The 19136-nt window shown below is 38.6% G+C and overlaps 1 protein-coding gene across 9 annotated transcripts in view; it reads left to right on the top strand.

Moving 5' to 3' along the window:
- ATRNL1 (attractin like 1) overlaps positions 1-19136 on the top strand; it is a 991165-nt gene that overhangs the window by 88816 nt on the left and 883213 nt on the right. For all 9 annotated transcript variants that reach the window (XR_008445623.1, XM_054034053.1, XM_054034052.1 and 6 more), the window contains 4 exons: positions 808-891; positions 5106-5219; positions 11813-11941; positions 15816-16024. Coding sequence is in view for 8 of the 9 variants with exons in the window: in XM_054034053.1 (XP_053890028.1) it covers positions 808-891; positions 5106-5219; positions 11813-11941; positions 15816-16024 (536 nt within the window). In the remaining variant the exon portion in view is untranslated. The remainder of the gene's footprint in view (positions 1-807; positions 892-5105; positions 5220-11812; positions 11942-15815; positions 16025-19136) is intronic.

Raw genomic sequence — 19136 nt, 5'->3', positions numbered from 1 at the left:
TGATCTTTTACTTAATCATCACTTGTAAAATGTTTTTATTTTATATTTAGTGGACAACTGCCACTCTGAATTTCAACGTTCGTTCTTTCTTCTGTGGTAAACAGAGTAAGACAGAGAGGGTGTAAATTATCAGAGCTCCATTTATTTTAGTAAAAAGAAGAACAGGAGTACTTGTGGCACCTTAGAGACTAACAAATTTATTAGAGCATAAGCTTTTGTGGACTACAGCCCACTTCTTCGGATGCATAAAGAAGTGGGCTGTAGTCCACAAAAGCTTATGCTCTAATAAATTTGTTAGTCTCTAAGGTGCCACAAGTACTCCTGTTCTTCTTTTTGCGGATACAGACTAACACGGCTGTTACTCTGAAATTTATTTTAGTGAAACTTTGACAACCTTCCGCAATGATGCTATGGGCTAAATTCAGAGGCAGTGTGTAAGATGACACAAATTAAACCTTTCTTTACACTCTGCTAGACCCACTCTGTGAAGGGCAGTGTAAGTTGTGTGTAATTTTTGCACACCGCAGAGCTAGAAGAAGATGCAAGTTAAAGTAGCTTCGAGTAATATTTGAGGCAAAGGAAATAAACGGTGGTGATATATCACCATCTGCTTTTATAATACACTGAAACAAAAGATATAGGATATGAAGCCTCAGATTATTAAACAAATGCAAGCCACCTCCAAGATAAAAGATTCTGATTGTCACCCCATCCAAACATCTGTAATTGGGTGTTGATATTTTTATGCTACTGTGCTTCAAGAAACGTCTTAAGGTTTATATTACATTACTGTTTTTTCTCTTTTAGGTTAACAGAACCCTCTGGATATTTAACAGATGGACCAATAAATTATAAATATAAAACGAAATGTACATGGTTAATTGAAGGATAGTAAGTATATATTTTAAATCGATCTAACTGTCTAATGTATGATGTGTTTACTCCAGTGGTTTAGAGAGTTAATTCAGTATATGTTCTGTTTAAAGCACCTGGATGCTAAGCATACAGGTACATTTCTTAAACTTTTTAACAGTGATAATTATTAAAGTTAAAAAGCTAGGGTGGGATTTTCAAAAGTGGTCAGAGTTGGGCTAACTTTCTTCCCACGGAAGTCAATGACAAAAGTTAGGCCAACACTGCACGTTTTTGAAAACCCTATAACAATTTTTTATTGTCTGTTTGATTATTAAACATGTGTGCCCCATATATAGTCACAGAACCCTGTCATCTAGCATGTTGTTGTTGTTCTCCTCAGTGATGTATCAGGAGTAGCTTAAAGTACAGAAAATATCCAAAGGCCAAACTAATGCCATTTAACTGGAAATATGCCCAGCAGGTGTCAAGGAGCTGAAGGTGAATAGCCTGAATGAGTTACTTTGAAGAGTAAAGAAACAGCAGGATCCCTTTGAGCAGTCTTTATAGACATGTAATATAACCCCCTAATATTCTGAACATGCATAATACTAGAGGATCTCTTACAAAACATAGCCTTCGTATACAGTGGATTCATTTCTTTTATAGTTATGTTTATAAGGGTGTGGTTAAGTAGCATAGCCTCTGATTTAAGAATCCTGGGTTGAAATCTTCATAATCCCTAGCATTTACCCTCATAATAAAATCACTGAACAATATAGCACCCCTTGTTTCCAGTTGAAAGTTTTTACATAGCACTGTCTCAGCAATATACCATTAGAGTTCAGGACTAAAACTTTATTAGCTATATCATGGAGTCTGAACTTTTTGCATCTCACAATTGTCATGCTCTCTGGAGCGGCTCACGACCGTGAGTGCCTACCTCTGGGTAGACTGTCAGAAAACAGGGCAGATTCCCCAAGCTGGTGGTGTGTTCTATAACTGGATTTCACCAAGCCAGTAACAAATGTGGACTCATGGATTACTATTACCAGTCTTACCATGGAGTCACAAACAGTCCCTTTAGACTCTCTAGTCTGTCTTGCCATCCAGACAAACTGGACTTTTGGTTACTTACATCAAAAATCACATCACATTTGGGTTGCTTCCAGTCCCAAGGAACCAGTAATTTACCCCAGATCAATTGGTACTCTAGATCTTACACCAAATTCTAGCCAGTTCCGTAGTAATGTAGCTGAAGGTTTATTAGCTAAGAAAAGGAAGCCTGACAGTTATTGAGAAGTTAAAGCAGATAAAATATATCCACAGATGAGTCACAATTTGTAATTCCAAATGGTGGCAGTGACATCATAAACTGCCATTTTCCCAAAAGTCTTTTCAGGGTACCCAGATTGTCTCTGGGGATCTTTGCATTTAGTAGTACACTTCCCTATAAAAGTCAAAACAATCGAGAGATCCTGGATCTTTCCTTGAATGCATATGTATGGCTTCTTCTCACAGAAAACAAGCTGACAGTGTCACTACCCACCTGGGCTTTTTCTTTGATGTAAAGTGAGGAATGCATTTTGAGTCTTTGACACACGCACAATGACCACTTGCTTTGAAATTAGCACTTCAACGGAAAAGTTTTTTATTTGCATTCCACAAGGCTTCTTTCTCGTTTGATGCATTATTTAGTGATAGGGGTATATACAATGTAAATGTTTACTACTACATTATAACAGGATACAGATAAGTGAAAACAATGCATGTAACATCCCAATAGTTTATATGAAGTTTAAACACCAAATACACTCTCATACATTAAACAATCACTATGATCTATACCAATACACAAGTGAATTGGCCTAGTCTGCCACTGTCACAGCAAGATTTCAAGTATCAGCCAGTGCATGAATGTCAGTTGTCAGCAGAATATGTACAAACACTGCATGCATTCAGAACAGTTTAGTGGTCACAAATATTCCTATGCTATGTTCTATTTGAGAGTTTCAATCCTGTAACAAGTGTTGCTTTCATAAATATTTGTTTAAAAAAAGGCCTTTTTCTCTGAGACAAGATCTGTGGTGGTTTTGTATATTTTACAATACTCTGTTTTGACTTCATTTGTGAAAGGCATAGATGCTGTTATAATTACTTTGAGACCGTCTTAAAGTAACAGTTTTCGAAGATAGCTTTTTTTCCTTTCTACATTTGATTTTCCCCAAACAAGACTGTGCCTAGTTCTTATGTTATCCATTGGTCACTGTGTGTTATGCATTGTCAACTATGCCACAGGGGATATGGATCTATTACAGCTCTCAGTTTTAGATAATGACTCTTTAATTCAAGCTCTGTAGAATTGTGCTTTGGTGCAGATGCAGAAACAGTGAGACATGCACACTATAGTGTGGCTAAATGTGGAGGCCTCAACTTTATTTAAACTATTAACAGGAAACCCTATCTCCATCCAAGTATCTAGCAGGGCTGTGCCAATGTGGAGTTCAACGGGCACCATTGACCCCTGTGCATCCATTTGAGGGTGATGCACCCTCTAAAACAGTGTTTCTCAAACTGGGGCGGCTGCTTGTGTAGGGAAAGCCTCTGGCAGGCCCGGCCGGTTTGTTTACCTGCCGTGTCTGCAGGTCTGGCCGATTGCGGCTCCCACTGGTCGTGGTTCACTGCTCCAGGCCAATGGAAGCTGCTGGAAGCGGCGCAGGCCGCGGGACGTACTGGCCACCGCTTGCAGCGGTGAACCGTGGCCAGGGGAGCCGCGATCGGCCGGACCTGCGGACGGGACAGGTAAACAAACCGGCCAGGCCTGCCAGGGGCTTTCCCTACACAAGCGGAGGCCCCAGTTTGAGAAACATTGCTCTAAAATCTCAGCTCTGCCCATGTACCCTGGCTAGAAGCCAGACTTTGAACCCTCCTTCACACAGGAAGTAGGAGAGATGAAATATGGAAAACCACATGCTGTACAAAACATGGAGGCCTACTCCTTCACCATGCAGTGTCATGCTTGAGTCCAATACTCTAGTAACCCATTGGGTTACATAGACCTCACACCAGATCCTTTATTAAGCCACCATCTTCATTGGAACCTGCCAGACTCCCAAAACAGACCTCTGGGATGCCGCATGGAAAGTGAAATAACCCATACAACAGTTTGCTGATATTGCCAAACAAAAGATTAGTGATCAGACTTGCCCCTGGCATCATAAAAAATAGAGCATTCTAGTTAAGAGGGGCTGAAAAAGAGAGCCCAACAGCTACTTGTCTCAGCCACCCACCTCCCTTTCCTACTCTGGCAGGGAAGAGCTAATCAGCTGGCTCATCACAACACCCCTGTCCAATGGCAGCAGGAGTGCCCAGATGCAATGTGAGATGAGCCCACTCCCCTGCCTCAGCCTGCAGCGTGGGGAAAGCCTGTGAATAGACTGAGGGGGAAAGAAAGCAGCACCTTCCCCCTCTCCCATACACACATACTGCAGGCCATCAGGATGGGAGAGGGAACAGGATGAGCACATTTAGCATTGACTTAGCTGCTGTTGGTTGAGACCCCCATTCAATCCTGCCCACTCCAGAGGCTGTCTTAATTGCTTCTGGCATCATCAAAGGCACATCCTGGCTAGCGAGGTGAGCATTTAGCTCTTGAGGTTTCTGGTTCTATTTCTGGTGCATTGGCCAAGATGGAGGTGGTCTCACTTAGTCCCATGATAAATCCTATTGAAGTCCCAGATGCTGCATTGTATTCCCTTTGAAGTCATCACACATTTCTGCGTTTTATATTGGAAGGTGTAGTATTGTTAGTAGTCCATCAATAATCTTTAGTATTGACATTTTAATATAAAATTAATTTAAATTTTGTATTAGTACAAAGTTTTGAAAACTTTTTATCAAAGCCTAAATTTAAACATTGACAGTTGCCCTTTTAAAAACTTTATGGTAGTAATATCCATGGGTAATTTTAATAATTATTAGCCTTGAATTGTAAGCATGACTTTTAAAATACTTTAAGATAAAAAAATTAAATAATTGGCTGGTTTAAATCTGGTTTTATACCACCTTTTATCTGCACAAGTTATGATTAGCACTTAAGAAGAATGTTTGTATTTAATAATGTAATATTAGGATGGTATGGTTAATTTTATTATACTCTACAAGTTATTTTTATTATATAATTGTATTATCAGTCTATGCTTCTGCTAAACAATATATCACTGTAATATGCTCTTATTGTTTTCTTCTTTCAGTCCTAATGCAATATTAAGATTAAGATTTAATCATTTTGCCACAGAATGTAGTTGGGACCATATGTATGTTTATGATGGAGATTCAGTATATGCACCTTTAATAGCTGTATTTAGGTGAGTATTTTTATTTAATAGTTCTTTAGTACTAGTATTAATATAAAATATTATTGATGTGAGGAAAAAGTAGCACTAGAGGTTTTAATTTGCTATTGGTAGTTTGCTCTCTCTCTCTCATTAATATTAGTGGGAAATATACACTGATGGTAGAATAAGTTGCCAAATGGAAATACAACATAATAGAACTTTTGCCTTTGTGTAAGACAAAATTCCTTTCCTGGCTTATGTTCAGTGCTGACATTGCACTGGAACATTAATGCTAATATGAGTGCCATCCTAGAGAGAGTGAGTTTCCAGTAGATTCCTGGTATCAACTGAAGTGTTTTTTTTTTTTTTTTTTAATGGAAGTGAGGGACTGGCCAACAAAGGAAAGAGGAAATTGCTTAATATAGTTAAAGGAAAATCACAGAATTTGTGACTTATGCAACAAAGACATTGTACTGCTTATAAGACATGAAGGATATCCATTAAGCCCATTACAGATAGACCACTGAAGCCATCTATTGAGGGATATTGGTGTGGAGGCAGTCCCAATTACCAGTTATACAAGGTCATTTCTTTGTCTATCAGAATGGAAAGTATTGTGACTAAAAATAAAAAATATGTCTGGGTAGTACTTAACAGCCTGGCCTTTGAGATATCAAAGCTCAAAAGTATCCTCAAACTTGTTAACAGCAGAAATCACAAAAGGGCTTGATTGCTCTATTGTTATCATTAGATAATATGAATAATTATAATTGGATCATGTCTGAGTTAGATATTTATAGGGTGCCAATTACTATACTGTCTAGGCTGCTGTAGGCAATTTACAGGCCAGAGCAAACAGTAATGGACTAAAAAGTTCTGATATATGTCAGTGCTTCAGAAGCTTTTTCCTCAGAGTCCTGTAGCAATATGTAGAAAATAATTTAAAGAGAATCCACTCATGGAAAGGAAGTGAGTACATAAAAGTTTAGATGTCTATAGTCATGGTCCATGGCCCATCACATCTTGTTATATCTACTTTCCACGACAATATCTTTCACACCACTGCATTCTCTGATCATTTCATTTGGGATGCGATCCAGAAGGGAAATTCCCAATATAGCTTGTTCCATTGCCCTTTCAGCTACCATCAGCCGCTGCTCTTCTCTCTTCATCAGTGCCCACTTTTCACTGCCATACCGCATGGCTGGCAGCACTGTTGAATTGAAGATATTTGTACTTGTCGATTTTTCCTCTGAGGACATCCTTGATGGAATTAAATGCACACCATCCTGCCCGAATCCTTTGCGAGAGTTCTCCGTTCAGATCTTGGCGCATATTAACTTCTTGGCCCGAATATATTTACTGTTCCACTTCTTCGATTTCTTCTCCTGTTACTGTTGTTTGGGCTTTTCGTAAGAGGTCTGATTGCTGCAAAACAAAATACGTGCGATTCATTTTCAGGCCGACCTGACTACTTTTCTTGATGAGTCTTCGTAGCATGTTCTGCAGTCGGTTGGTGCTTTCGGTAATTAGTATGATGTCGTCCGCTAGTCTGAGATGAGATAATCATTCTCCGTTTATGTTAACACCACTCCTCCAATTGATATTGTTCATAACCATTTCGAGGCAGGGGGTGAATAGTTTCGGTGAAATCGTATCTCCTTGCTTTATGCCATTCTCGATCAGGATGCGGAGGGGCGTTTCGAGGAGAGTAATGTCTGTTGTACATCCAGTATTCGCTTCCTTCAACAAACTGATGTACTGCGTGTTAATGCCCTGCTCTGTGAGCGCCTTTAATATTGCGTTAAAGTCGATGCTATTGAAGGCCTTTTCATAATCGACGAAAGCAATGCACAGTGGGAGTTTGTATTCCCTCGCTCTTTCTAGAAGCTGGCTAAGGGTAAATATACGGGTGATTGTGCTAAAATTTCTTTGAAACCCTGCCTGCTCTCTTGGCTGTTGTTCGTCCAGACTTTTTATTCATCTCTCTCCTTCAGTACCTGATAGGATTCCCAACTTTCCTTCCCTCTCAATGCAGACCAGGAATAATGCTCCTGAAGGACATCCTTCCAGCTTGATGGTATTTTTCCTTCTTCAAGATATCGATTGAATCTTAAAGCGAGTGCTTTCCAAAGTTTTTTTGCCTCCTGCAGAAATCATTTCTGATGTTATTCCATCTTTGCCTGGAGCTTTTCCCCTCTTCATCTGGTGCAGTGCGTTTCGGACTTTGCTGACGATTACTGGGGGATGCGTTCTTCTGACTCTTGCAGCGTTGGGAGAAGGACGTTAATTCTTGATTTGAACAGTTCTGTATAGAAGTCCTTGTACACCTCCTCCATCCCTGCTCTGTTGATTGCTGTCTCTCTATCCTTGTTCTTCAATTCTGTTATGCTCAATCTATACTGCGTCAATTCTCACTTGCATGTCTTGAGGCTCTTGCATAATTCAGATGTTTTGAGGAGCTTTTCTTTCTGGAAGTTCTCAAAGTCATCCTTCAGTTTTCGCCGTATAAGCTTACACAGAATGGAGTACTCAAGGTTGTTATCCGAGCTCCTTTTCATGTTTCTCCGCTTCTCCAACAAGCTTTTCATTTCATTCAAGATTCTTCCCTTCGCCTTCTTCAGCTTTTCAATTTCAGCTGCTTTTATGCAACGTCTCAGCTTGTCAGCAAAGATGCTATAGTCCTCATCACACTTTTCCATCTGGCTCCAGTCAAACCCAGAAATTGCTTTCTTCAGCTTTGCTTCATCGAATGTCTTCAGCCGCTGTTTCCTGTTTGCCATCTGTAACGCCTTATTTTCCACTGCTTCGTCGAAAATCAACTTCACTCTAAGCAGGTGATGGTCACTGTCAGTGTTGAAAGGCTGCACCACAGAGATGTCTTGAACGATGCGCCTTTTATTGACTAAAATATAGTCAATTTCATTCTTGCTCTTCGCGTTTGCAGCGATCCATGCCCACCTTCTTTTGGTCTTCTTTTTGTACCAGGTGTTTGCCACGTACTGTTCTTTCGTTTCTGCCATCGCTACCAGGCTTTCTCCTCTTTCATTTCTTTCGCCACTGCCGTATCTCCCTATAAACTTTTCACCAGCTTTCCCTCGCCCCACCTTGGCATTAAAATCTCCCATCGTGACAGTGTAAGTGAACTTTTGCACGAGGGCTCTTTCGAGCTCTTGGTAGAATTCTTCCACTTCTTTGTTCTCACTTGCACTTGTGGGAGCATAGGCCTGGATGACCTTGAGGGTAGCTTTTGACTCCATCTGAAGATGCAACACACCAATACGTGATGATATTAGCTGGCATGATATAACTTTCAAAGACCAATGCTTACTGACAATAAATCTGACTCCTCCAACATTTCTAGTGCCATCTTCCTTTTCGAGCCTCACAGCGCTTCCATCCTTCCAGTTGATTTCCAACTCCTCCTTTCGTTGGGTTTCACTGACACCAAGGATATCGCATCTTATCATTTTCTCCTCCTCCATCAGATGGTTTAATGTTTCTTCCCTCACCAGCGATCTACAGTTGTAAGTACACACAGCGAGGGTTTCCTTTTCCATGTTGGCCTAGCACCTCACATTTTTAGCAGCCTCTCGTCACTCAATTTCCGCTCTGCCACTGTAGAACGGTTCAATGACGTGCAGGGAACTAAATCCCATTTACTCGTGTTGTTTTAGCCGTTAACTTCAAGCCATCCCACTGGCTAGGCGGGTAGGCATGTGTACCTCCTCAAGCTTAGCTAGCCTTCAACCTCTATGGAGAAGGAAAACGCTCTTTCTGAGAGAGCAATCCCCCTCCCTGGATTGGATAGTCTGACACCTTTGTAGCATGGTTAGACCTACCAGGGTATACGCCCCACTACCATAACTGTCAGACGGCCAGGGCCACCACTGCGCCACGATGAGGCGTTGAGGTAGGATTTTGCAGTGGTTTTATTGGAATACTGCAGCGAAATTATTTAATTCTTATTTAGTTAGCTGGAATATGGTCGATATGAAATAGAATTCCAGTTTGTTTTGCATTAGGCTAATCATATTGTCCACAGTAGAATTAGATGTCTGACTTTTCCAAACTTGAAATTAAGCAGATGCTTTTCAGTATAAAAGAGCGTCTTTTTTTTTTAGTAGAGTATATTAAAAAAAAAATCCCCTTTTTACTACAAGAAACACACCTATAAATTTCAAAGCAATAAGATTCCATTTACTGTGCCACAAAAGCAAATATGCATTTTTTTCATATTTATGTCTTAATAAAATACCACCCCAGGAAATGTAGCATTTTCAACAGTAGTATCAAAACCAGGATCACAGTGTAGAGGAGCCCGATGCAGTAACAAAATTGCCTGTCTGACAGATTGTACAGGACCCATTCTTCTGCTGCAAAATGTTGCTGCATAACTCGAAGTGATTATGCTTGTTGTATTAGCATTTTTGTATTTGGCATCGCTACCATTCTGAAATAACCATGTATCTAGTAAGTAACAAATTTGACATAATACTGTATTATGAGTCTAATGATTTGCCTTGCAAATAACAATAGAAGTTACCAACTGAAATAAAGAATAGGTCGCTCTCCCAAAACCTCTAAATTAACAATTAATTATTGTGTGATATACTGAAAACAGATGTTTAAGCTTCACTCTTCTTAAATTTCCCATTTTCCCTCATTTTTAGGGTATATTCAAAGAAATTCTTATCTATTAGTTCCTACCCATCCTAACCCAACTCTTGGGGAAACATTCCATAAAAAATTACCATGTCACTTACATTTTGTGGCCCTGTGCCTCCATGACTGGGCCACAGAATTTCTTTGGTAATTTTAGGACTGTCTCCACCCACTGACTGTACTGTTAGATCGCTAGGATAGATATTCAAATATGTCTAATATCCCATGTATAGACATGGAGTGGGTGAAATCCTGGCCCTGTTGAAGTCAATTGGAGTTTTGGCATTGACTTCAGTGGAGTCAGGATTTCTCCTAAGATATCTAAAATGAATAGGTGTAAGATCCACAGTCTCCTTGTAGCAGGAATGTTATTCTATTTTGTATCTTGTAAAGTGTTGCTCATGTTGGTGTTAAACAAATAAACAAATAGTTTTTACAGCACCAATGGACCTCATTCTTAGCAGAACATAGCTTGCCTATTCGTTCACCTGATGAAACTATCCCGGGTTCCTGCCGAACTCTGACAATCATCTCAGCTCCCTGCTACCTCCTTTCCTGATCCCTCCTAGTTATCTGCTTGCTGCTAGTTTTCCTTCTAGTCTCCCAAGTTTCTGTGCTCTACACAAGTTGTTGGATGTCCTCCAGGAGCATGATTCCTGGTCTGCATTGAGAGGGAAGGAAAGTTGGGAATCCTATCGGGTACTGAAGGAGAGAGATGAATAAAAAGTTTACATGTATTTGAATTTTGGGTTGCTTGGTTATTGGTTTATTCCTCCTTTTTAATATCCCTTCCCCCGGTTTTTCTGTATGTGACTAAAATATTTAATATTTTTTAACAGTTTGATTGCTCTTTGTAGTCTTTAATATCTAAAAGCTCCTAGTGGATTTTCTATTTTTTAGGGTTTTTTGTTTCCCACTTTTTCTGGTTACACATTATTATATTATATATTCAAGAAAAAGAATGAGGAGTACTTGCGGCACCTTAGAGACTAACAAATTTTACGTGAGCATAAGCTTTTGTGGGCTAAAACCCACTTCCTACTGTATTTTCCACTGCGTGCATCCAATGAAGATATATATACACAGAGAACATGAAAAAATGGGTGTTGCCATACCATTTTTTCATGTTCTCTGTGTGTATATATATCTTCCTACTGTATTTTCCACTGCATGCATCGATGAAGTGGGTTTTAGCCCACGAAAGCTTATGCTCAAATAAATTTGTTAGTCTCTAAGGTGCCACAAGTACTCCTCGTTCTTTTTGCTGATACAGGCTACCACTCTGAAACCTACATTATATATTGTATATTGTACATTATATATTTAAAATTTCCTTTTGAGTTTTCCTTAGCTTAAACTTTATTTTAAATTTGCTGTGTGGTTATCCACTGTTTTATGTACACTATGTTTTTTCTCTGTTTCAAAGCAGTTATGTATCGATTCAGTTTCTCTTTTTAAAGTTTTTAATCCAAAATTTATTTTACTTTCCTGTGGAAATTACATTTTCCCATAGAATTTAGTTAAAAATCATACTTTTTGCATGTGAACTAATTATTCTAGTAACAAAGGGGAGACTTTCAAAGGCACAGATGTCTTTTAGGTGCCCAGATGTGTCAAAGTCAATGAGAGTGGAGCATCTAAATGCCATTTGTATCATTGAAAAAATCATTCCCAATGTGGTCTTTAATAATTAGCTTCCAACATTTTAATGGCAATGCATGTGCATAGATAGCAAACTTATGTGGAATTTTGTATTGTTACAAAAAACAATTGGGAAACCCTGTCTCTCTCAAGGTGTAGAAGTGTTCATGTGTTTGAGACCTGCCTTATTCAATATAATTTAAATAGGCTCCATAAGATTTCCAAATTGTGTTGGATATATGATTAATGATTGAATCATAATTTTTATTTTATTATTACCATTAGTAAGAATCCTTCATTTAATCTCTCTTTTCCAGTGGTCTAATAGTCCCTGAGGTGCGGGGAAATGAAACTGTTCCTGAAGTAGTTACTACATCTGGCTATGTGTTGCTACACTTTTTTAGTGATGCTGCTTATAACCTAACTGGATTTAACATATTTTACTCGTAAGTATTTGTTTTTTTAAAATAATTAAGTTATTTTATGAATTAGGGCTATAGTGTTCTTCAGGAGAATTTCATACTTGTAGACTATATTTGTCTTTTGATTGGGTTAAAGGTATTAATGATGTCAGAAAATTATTCACACTGATAAGTCTTTCATTCCAGGACATCCGGAAGGTTTTTATGGGTTGAGAGTGAATGATAGAAGTTTTTAAAAGCAATAAAACAAGGTGAAACATATTTCTGCGTAGAATGTCCCAAACTCTTGGCAGTGGGGACTCTTAGGGTCAGATTCTGACCTTTGCTCATGTTGAAGAGCACTTTAATATGTGTAGTTGGAGTCAGTGGGACAAGTTGTGCAAGTAAGGGGCTCACAATTTGCACGTTGATTCTCCGGTAAGTCTAGACAAGCCCGTAGCTTTTCTTGGATAAGCTAAATATGTTGAGAGTCTTATGTCTCTTAATGTATGTCATGTTTTCAAGATGTAGAATCATTCTTGTGGCTCTTTGTGAATCATTTACATTTTTTCAATTCCTCTTTGAAATTGGACACAGTGTTCCAGTAATAGTCTCACCAGTGCCATATGCTGCGGAAGTACAACTTTTCTACTCTCTCAATATTTCCTGTTTTTTTCCATCCAGTGATCGCTGTCCTCTAAGCCCCAACATTGCTGGACCAGATCTGAGGTCCTTTGAGTCAAATACCCAGTCTCTGACAGTGACCAGTACAGGTGCAAGAACCTCACAATAGGTATTTGTGGGATAATCTTCCTCCCATATTAGGTCTCATCCTGATCCTAATAGTCAGAGGTTCGTTTAAGCCTTGAACCAGAACATTTAATACCCCTCCCAGAATGTTGTTGTTAATGATAATAACTAGATATTTTGGTTATCTAATGTTCAATCCCTTTTTTAAATTTTAAATTCTTTGACTTAACAGTTTCTGTGGCTATGAGTTCCACAGTGTAATTGTATGTTGCGTGAAAGAATATTTCCTTTCATCAGTTTTTAATTTGCTAATTTTTAATTTTATTGAATGTCCTGTTCTTGTTTTATGAGGCAGGGAGAATAGACATTCCTGATCGATCTTCTCAATAGCTTTCATTATTTTATATATTTTTATCATGTTCTCTCTTATTCATCTCCTTTGTAAATTAAATAATCCCACTCTTTTCAAACTCTCGTCATATGAGAGTTTTTCCATACGCTTGATCGTTGTTGTTGCCCTTCTCTGAACCCTGTCTAATTCTGCCATATGCTTCTTGAGATGGTGGGATTAGTGCTGCACACAATATTTCAGAAGAGGCCTCACAATTAACTTATATAATGACACTATAATATTGTCTGTGTTGCACTTTATTCTGTTCCTTATACATCCTAGCATCTTGTTTGCTTTTTGGATCCCAGCTACACATTAAGCAGAGGTCTTCATTGAATTATCTACAAGGAGATTGCTCAGATTCTCACTGAGGATAGGTCCATCAATGGCTATTAGCCAGGACGGACTGGGATGCAAAACCATGCTCTGAAGTGTCCCTAGCCTCTGTTTGCCAGAAGCTGGAAATGAGCAACTGGGGATGGATCACCGGTTCTGTTCATTCCCTCTGAAGCACCTGACATTGGAATTGTTGGAAGACAGGATACTGGGCTAGATGGACCATTGGTCTGACCCAGTACGACCTTTCTTGCATTCTTATGTTCTCCTGTAATTTATAGTAGTTTTCCTTATGTTGCTTTTACTACATGAGGGAGTTATCCAGTGTTTGAGAATCCTTTGACCGTGTGATGTTGTATATGCAGTTAGACTATAATATAAAGAAGTCTTGAAAGATATTCTTCCTTTTTTGGCATGTGTGATTGCAGTTTTGTCACACAGAATAATCTACTTACTCCTTTCAGGTGACAGCAAGAAAATATAACCATCTAAACAATTTACTGTTGTTGTAATTGTTTCCCCAGTTGTTCCCAAAGTTCTGGGAACCTGTCTGCTTATCTTGGAAGTCAATGGTAATATGACATAGCATTCTTAACTACAGTGTGTTCAGTATTCTTTTATAGCTCAAAAACACTAATACATGCTATTAAATTATTATGTTGGAAGAGTCATAAGTAACTGAAAAGTTATTTATGTCCTTCAATGTATATGCAAAGGGAAATTAATTAATGAATCCTTATCTACTTCCTCTGCCCTCCTGTTACTGATTTTATAGTAAGGAAGTCTCAAACTTAAGCTTTTCACTAGCCAGCTTTCATTGCTATGCTTACGGAGAAGATATGATTACTATTCTTTCTATTTCTCAGAGAGACTCCTTCAATACTTATTTAGGAGTAAATTAAGTCTTATATGTATTTCGGGTTTACCAAAACTTCTGCTGCTTTGTCTCTTTCCTCTTGCACTATTTCGATAAGCTCTTCTTCAGGGACCTGGACAGATAGTCCTCTCATCTCCCACCTTCAGATGGATTCTTCCTCTGCCTTTGCTCTGTTTCTGCATTGAATTTTTTTTTAAACTACTTAATTTTGCTGCTTGCCATCACTCTCCTATGAACTCTCAAGTTCTAGACATGATGATAGGCTACCCCATACCATGTGCTTGTTCTGTGCCTTCCAAGTAATCTTCCTCAAGTGGGAGAATAGAGAAATAACGTTCTTGGTACTGAGCCATCTAAAGAAGATAAAGGAAGCAGCCTGGTTATTTAGTCACTGTATTGGGCCTGGCAATACCTAATGAGCAGGACTTTCTGCTTTCAGAGTCACCACACAGCAAGGAGACGAAAGGCACCTTCTGTTCCAGATCTTTTTCTTCCTTCTGAATGCCACATCAGTGCTGTCAATCTGGCCCTTTTCACTAGCACTAATTAAACTTTAAAACCCTTAATTTTGGAAGGATGGGAGGGCGGGAGGAAAGCTATTTTGCTTTGATTTGTTGCTCAGCACAGGCACATTCAATTATAAATATTTTATAACAGGGGCTTTGTATCATGGCTTTACGGTTCTGAGAAAAAAAATAAGAAACTATATTAAAGCATATGAAAAAGCCGTCCTGGTAGACGTGATGGAAACACTTTATACTGTTAACAAAATAAATATAGGGAAGATCCAAAACTGAGTTAAAGCACACAGCAAATTACAGAAACAGAGGCTTCCACACACCACAGGGTTAACTTTATTGGAAGGATAATATAAAACCAGAGCCAGCTCCAGGCACCAGCGCAGGAAGCAGGTGCTTGGGGCAGCCAATGTAAAGGAGCAGCAGTCTGGGTCTTCAGCGGCAATTCGGCGGCGGGTCCCTCACTCCCTCTCAGAGGGAAGGACTGGCTGCTGAATTGCCGCCGAAGAATTAAGTGGTGCGGTAGAGCTGCCGCCGAAGTGCTGCCGATCGTGGCGCTATCTTTTTTTTTTTTCTCCCCCCCCCCCCCCCTTCGCTGCCTGGGGTGGCAAAAAAGCTGGAGCCACCCCTGTATAAAACAACTTCTATTACCCTCCACTGGTTATTAAAAGGTAACATTTTAACCGGTTAAACAGTGTCTAAAGAATTTTAGCCTTTGTGTTTTTCCTTCTTTCATGGATCTTTGTGAAGTTTATATTCAGTTCTTGGTGCAGAGCCAATCCTGCATAGTGCAGCACAAGGAGGCCTCAGTTCTGATTCTGTCACTGACTGTGTGGGAGCCGAGTGAGTAATTTAACCTTAGTGCACCTCAGATCCCCTGTCTGTAAAATGGTGATTATATTTACTACATTTGTATCAGTGATTGGAGATTTTCAAATAAAAGGAGCTGTATACTTCAAATGCAAATTATGATTGTAATGTGTTGTATGAAAAACTCTACCCAGCTCTCTCTTTCTTTGTTGCCTTTATTTATTTATTTTTTTACAGCATTAATTCCTGTCCTAACAATTGCTCAGGGCATGGGAAGTGTACAACTAGTGTTTCCATTCCAAGCCAAGTGTACTGTGAGTGTGACAAGTATTGGAAAGGCGAAGCCTGTGATATTCCATACTGTAAAGCTAACTGTGGGAGCCCAGATCATGGCTACTGTGATCTGACAGGCGAGAAGCTGTGTGTGTGCAATGATAGCTGGCAAGGTAAGTTATTGAAATATATATATTAAATATATTAAACATATATATATATATATATGTCTTAGAATCAAATCTATGTGAAAGAAGAGCCCTCATTTATGTATCTTATCTGCTATGCAAATATAAATCTTTAAAACATAAATGTAATCAGTTCATTTAAAAAAATACACTTTCCAAATGAGCTCAAGAATTGTATCTGGATCTAAATGTACTTTGGGAACCTGGTTTATTTGAATGAAATCAAAGGCAGGTAATTTTAACTGAAGTTTACTATTTGACTTATGAGTGAGTCTATTGTAAAATCAAAGATGATTGGACTGAAAAGACCTTCTGGACCATCTAGTCTAACCTTCTGCATGAAGCAGCATTCTCCTCTTTATATTAGTGAGTGTAACGCCGACCACCTTGGATGTCATCGGCAGGGATCAAACCTGTGATCTCTTGAGCCAAATGCACAAGCCTCTACTACATGAGCTGACACAAAGACATGTCTCTTAGCCAAGACTATAGCAGGCTCATCAGTCTCTAGCTGGCCTAGTCACCACCAGAGGGGGACAGAGCGCCTGTCTGAGCAGACAGGTTACATAAGTATAAATAATAATGAGTCCCTCCAAATTTTTGAATATATCAGGCATCTTTAAAGACAGCTATCTCCTTAGCCTAATTTCCCTTTTCGTTTATATTTTTTTTATTCCTTATGGATCCTATGTTTTTTTCCTTTCTTAATTATCCTTTTCCCATTCAAAGTCAGTGTTTTACACTTCAAGTACATAATTCACTTATGAAAATGGGACGTAGGCTCCTAAGACATCTAGATAGTTATGAAAATTAAGGCCTCTTAACAATCCTAGCAGGATTAGCTTCTTTCTTGTTTATATTTCTGTTTTTCCTCTTGAAAAGGCATGGTTAAAATTACTCCATATAACAGATTTGGTCCTGCATATAGTGGTGGTCATTGTTTGTTATTTGAGTGACACAAATAATTTACTAACTTTTACTCCTGTTAGCACTCAGCCAATACACCAAAGAGAGAATGAGATGTGTTAATTTTTTTGTGAATAATATACAGTACTGTTTTGTAAATGTCAATCAATACTGCCCTGTAAATCTATTTAAGGCAATAGAGTGACATTGGGATCATCCAGTGCATGCTCTGAAGACGTGGTTGGTTGGCACAGATGTTACTGAGGCCTGTAGAACCTTTTATTATGGGAAATGATGCATAAGAAAGGAAGCACCCAGGTTCATTCTTGTGTAGTCCAAGTGAAATTGCAGAACTGGGAGTTAGAAAATAACTAGTTTACTTGTGCACTTAGTATATGTGATAATGAATCACTGACAGACAATGAACATGAAACAGAAAATTGCCAGTTCAGCAAAATCACTTTTCCGGGTAGATCCACACTTTAAGAGAAGACTGACTATGCTGCGTGGCACCTTTTCCAGCAGAAGGAAATCATAAATCTAAAATCCTAACTCCGTTTCTTAGCATATTCTCTTCATCTAACAGTCATCTCGCTAAACCATTCATTCTTGCAATAGGTAGGCTAACAGACGATAATTTGTTCAATGATTAATTTTTTCTCAAAGTCCTTGAAGTCTTTGATGAATTTTTCTCTTTGTTCTGTATGTTCCCGTTGTTCTAATGGATGATGAGTGGGTTTTCTTTAATGCCCTTCACAATTCTTTCTGCCATTCCTTCAGCCTAGTGATATTTGAAAGCACTATATTTTGTTTCATCATTTCTTACTTCTAAATGTTCTTTTCTACAATTCATAAACTTTTTCAGTACCTTCTAACTAAGCTGGCATCTGTAAAAGCTGTCTGATGTCTTACCATTCCTGCTGCTTTACCAAGTACTTTAAATATTTGGTAATTTCCTGAAAACTTGTAAAGGTATTGCTTTATCCATTGTAAATCCGTACATTCTATCCTTCTTAGAAATAACTTCCTTTATCTCTTGCTTGCACATCCTGTTTTGTTTAGTTTGTTCAATTCACATGGGAGTTATTCTGTTGGACTATATTATCTGGATCAAGTTGTCAATTTATTAAAAAAAATCTTTCCCTCGTTCAGACAAAAAGAACATGCAATATTATACGTGTATGGTATTTTTTTGACTATGGTGACATCTTGTGGATACTGTGGAAGAAGCGTCTTGTTGAAGAACCTTTCATGTACATTGATAACACTTCCCTACATCATAGGAGTGTTGTGAGGATAAACATATTAAAGATTGTGACACATGTTGAGATCTAGCGATGAAAGGTGCTATGTAAGAGTTAGGTGTTATATTAGGTATTAGAATAGTAAAGATAAGGACTATGAGGAAAGAGAAGAGAGTATTCATTGGAACAGAATACAGTAATTGTTTTTAAAGCCTCTTCTAATCATGGGTCTGATAGATCAGAAAAGCTATTTTCCTTAATTTGGTTTTATATGAGATTGGAAGCTATGCATTTTGCTGAACAAGGAACTAATGGTGTAAATGTTTTTCAAATCAGCTGCTGCTCATAAAATTATAGAATTGTCCCCTGACAGTTGAATTAAATGTTTATGGTCTGAAAACTCTATTTAAATTATTTGACATCTGTTTATTTTTAAAGGAAGATATATATTTTCTTTACTGTAGTAGAGACAGTTTGTATTAATAATACAAAAGACAGAAAACCCTGCAGTCCCTTACAGCGGCCAGTGTAAAGGGAGACTAAAAGGTCACGGAAGAAAAGCCCATTATAATGGAGTTCTATAGTCATCATAGAGAAAATGTAATGGGTCTATGCTGTTTCCTTCCTGATCCTTGTTGCAGGTATTCTAATTCTAACCTATAATTATACCTAATTGGGATTGCCTAGGGAAAGGCGTTAGACTGGAGCACACTTCACTTCAGCTAGCCTGTGCTGGCACTACAGCTCATAGAAGGCTGTTACAAGGCAGATGTCTTTACTCTTAAGTTACACTGGGGACTGGGCCTAGAATTAGGGAAGCACAAATCTGTTTTAAAACCACCTACTCCCTATCCTTTCCTGTACCTAGCACAGGAACTGAAGAACTGAGAGAATCTGGCTGAGGCAACAGTATTGGCTATTACATTATTGGAACCACTTTAAGGAGT

The sequence above is a fragment of the Malaclemys terrapin genome, chromosome 7, assembly GCF_027887155.1.
Source record: "Malaclemys terrapin pileata isolate rMalTer1 chromosome 7, rMalTer1.hap1, whole genome shotgun sequence".
NCBI classification, from domain to species: Eukaryota; Metazoa; Chordata; order Testudines; family Emydidae; genus Malaclemys; species Malaclemys terrapin.
This window is presented reverse-complemented; position numbering and strand designations above follow the sequence as displayed.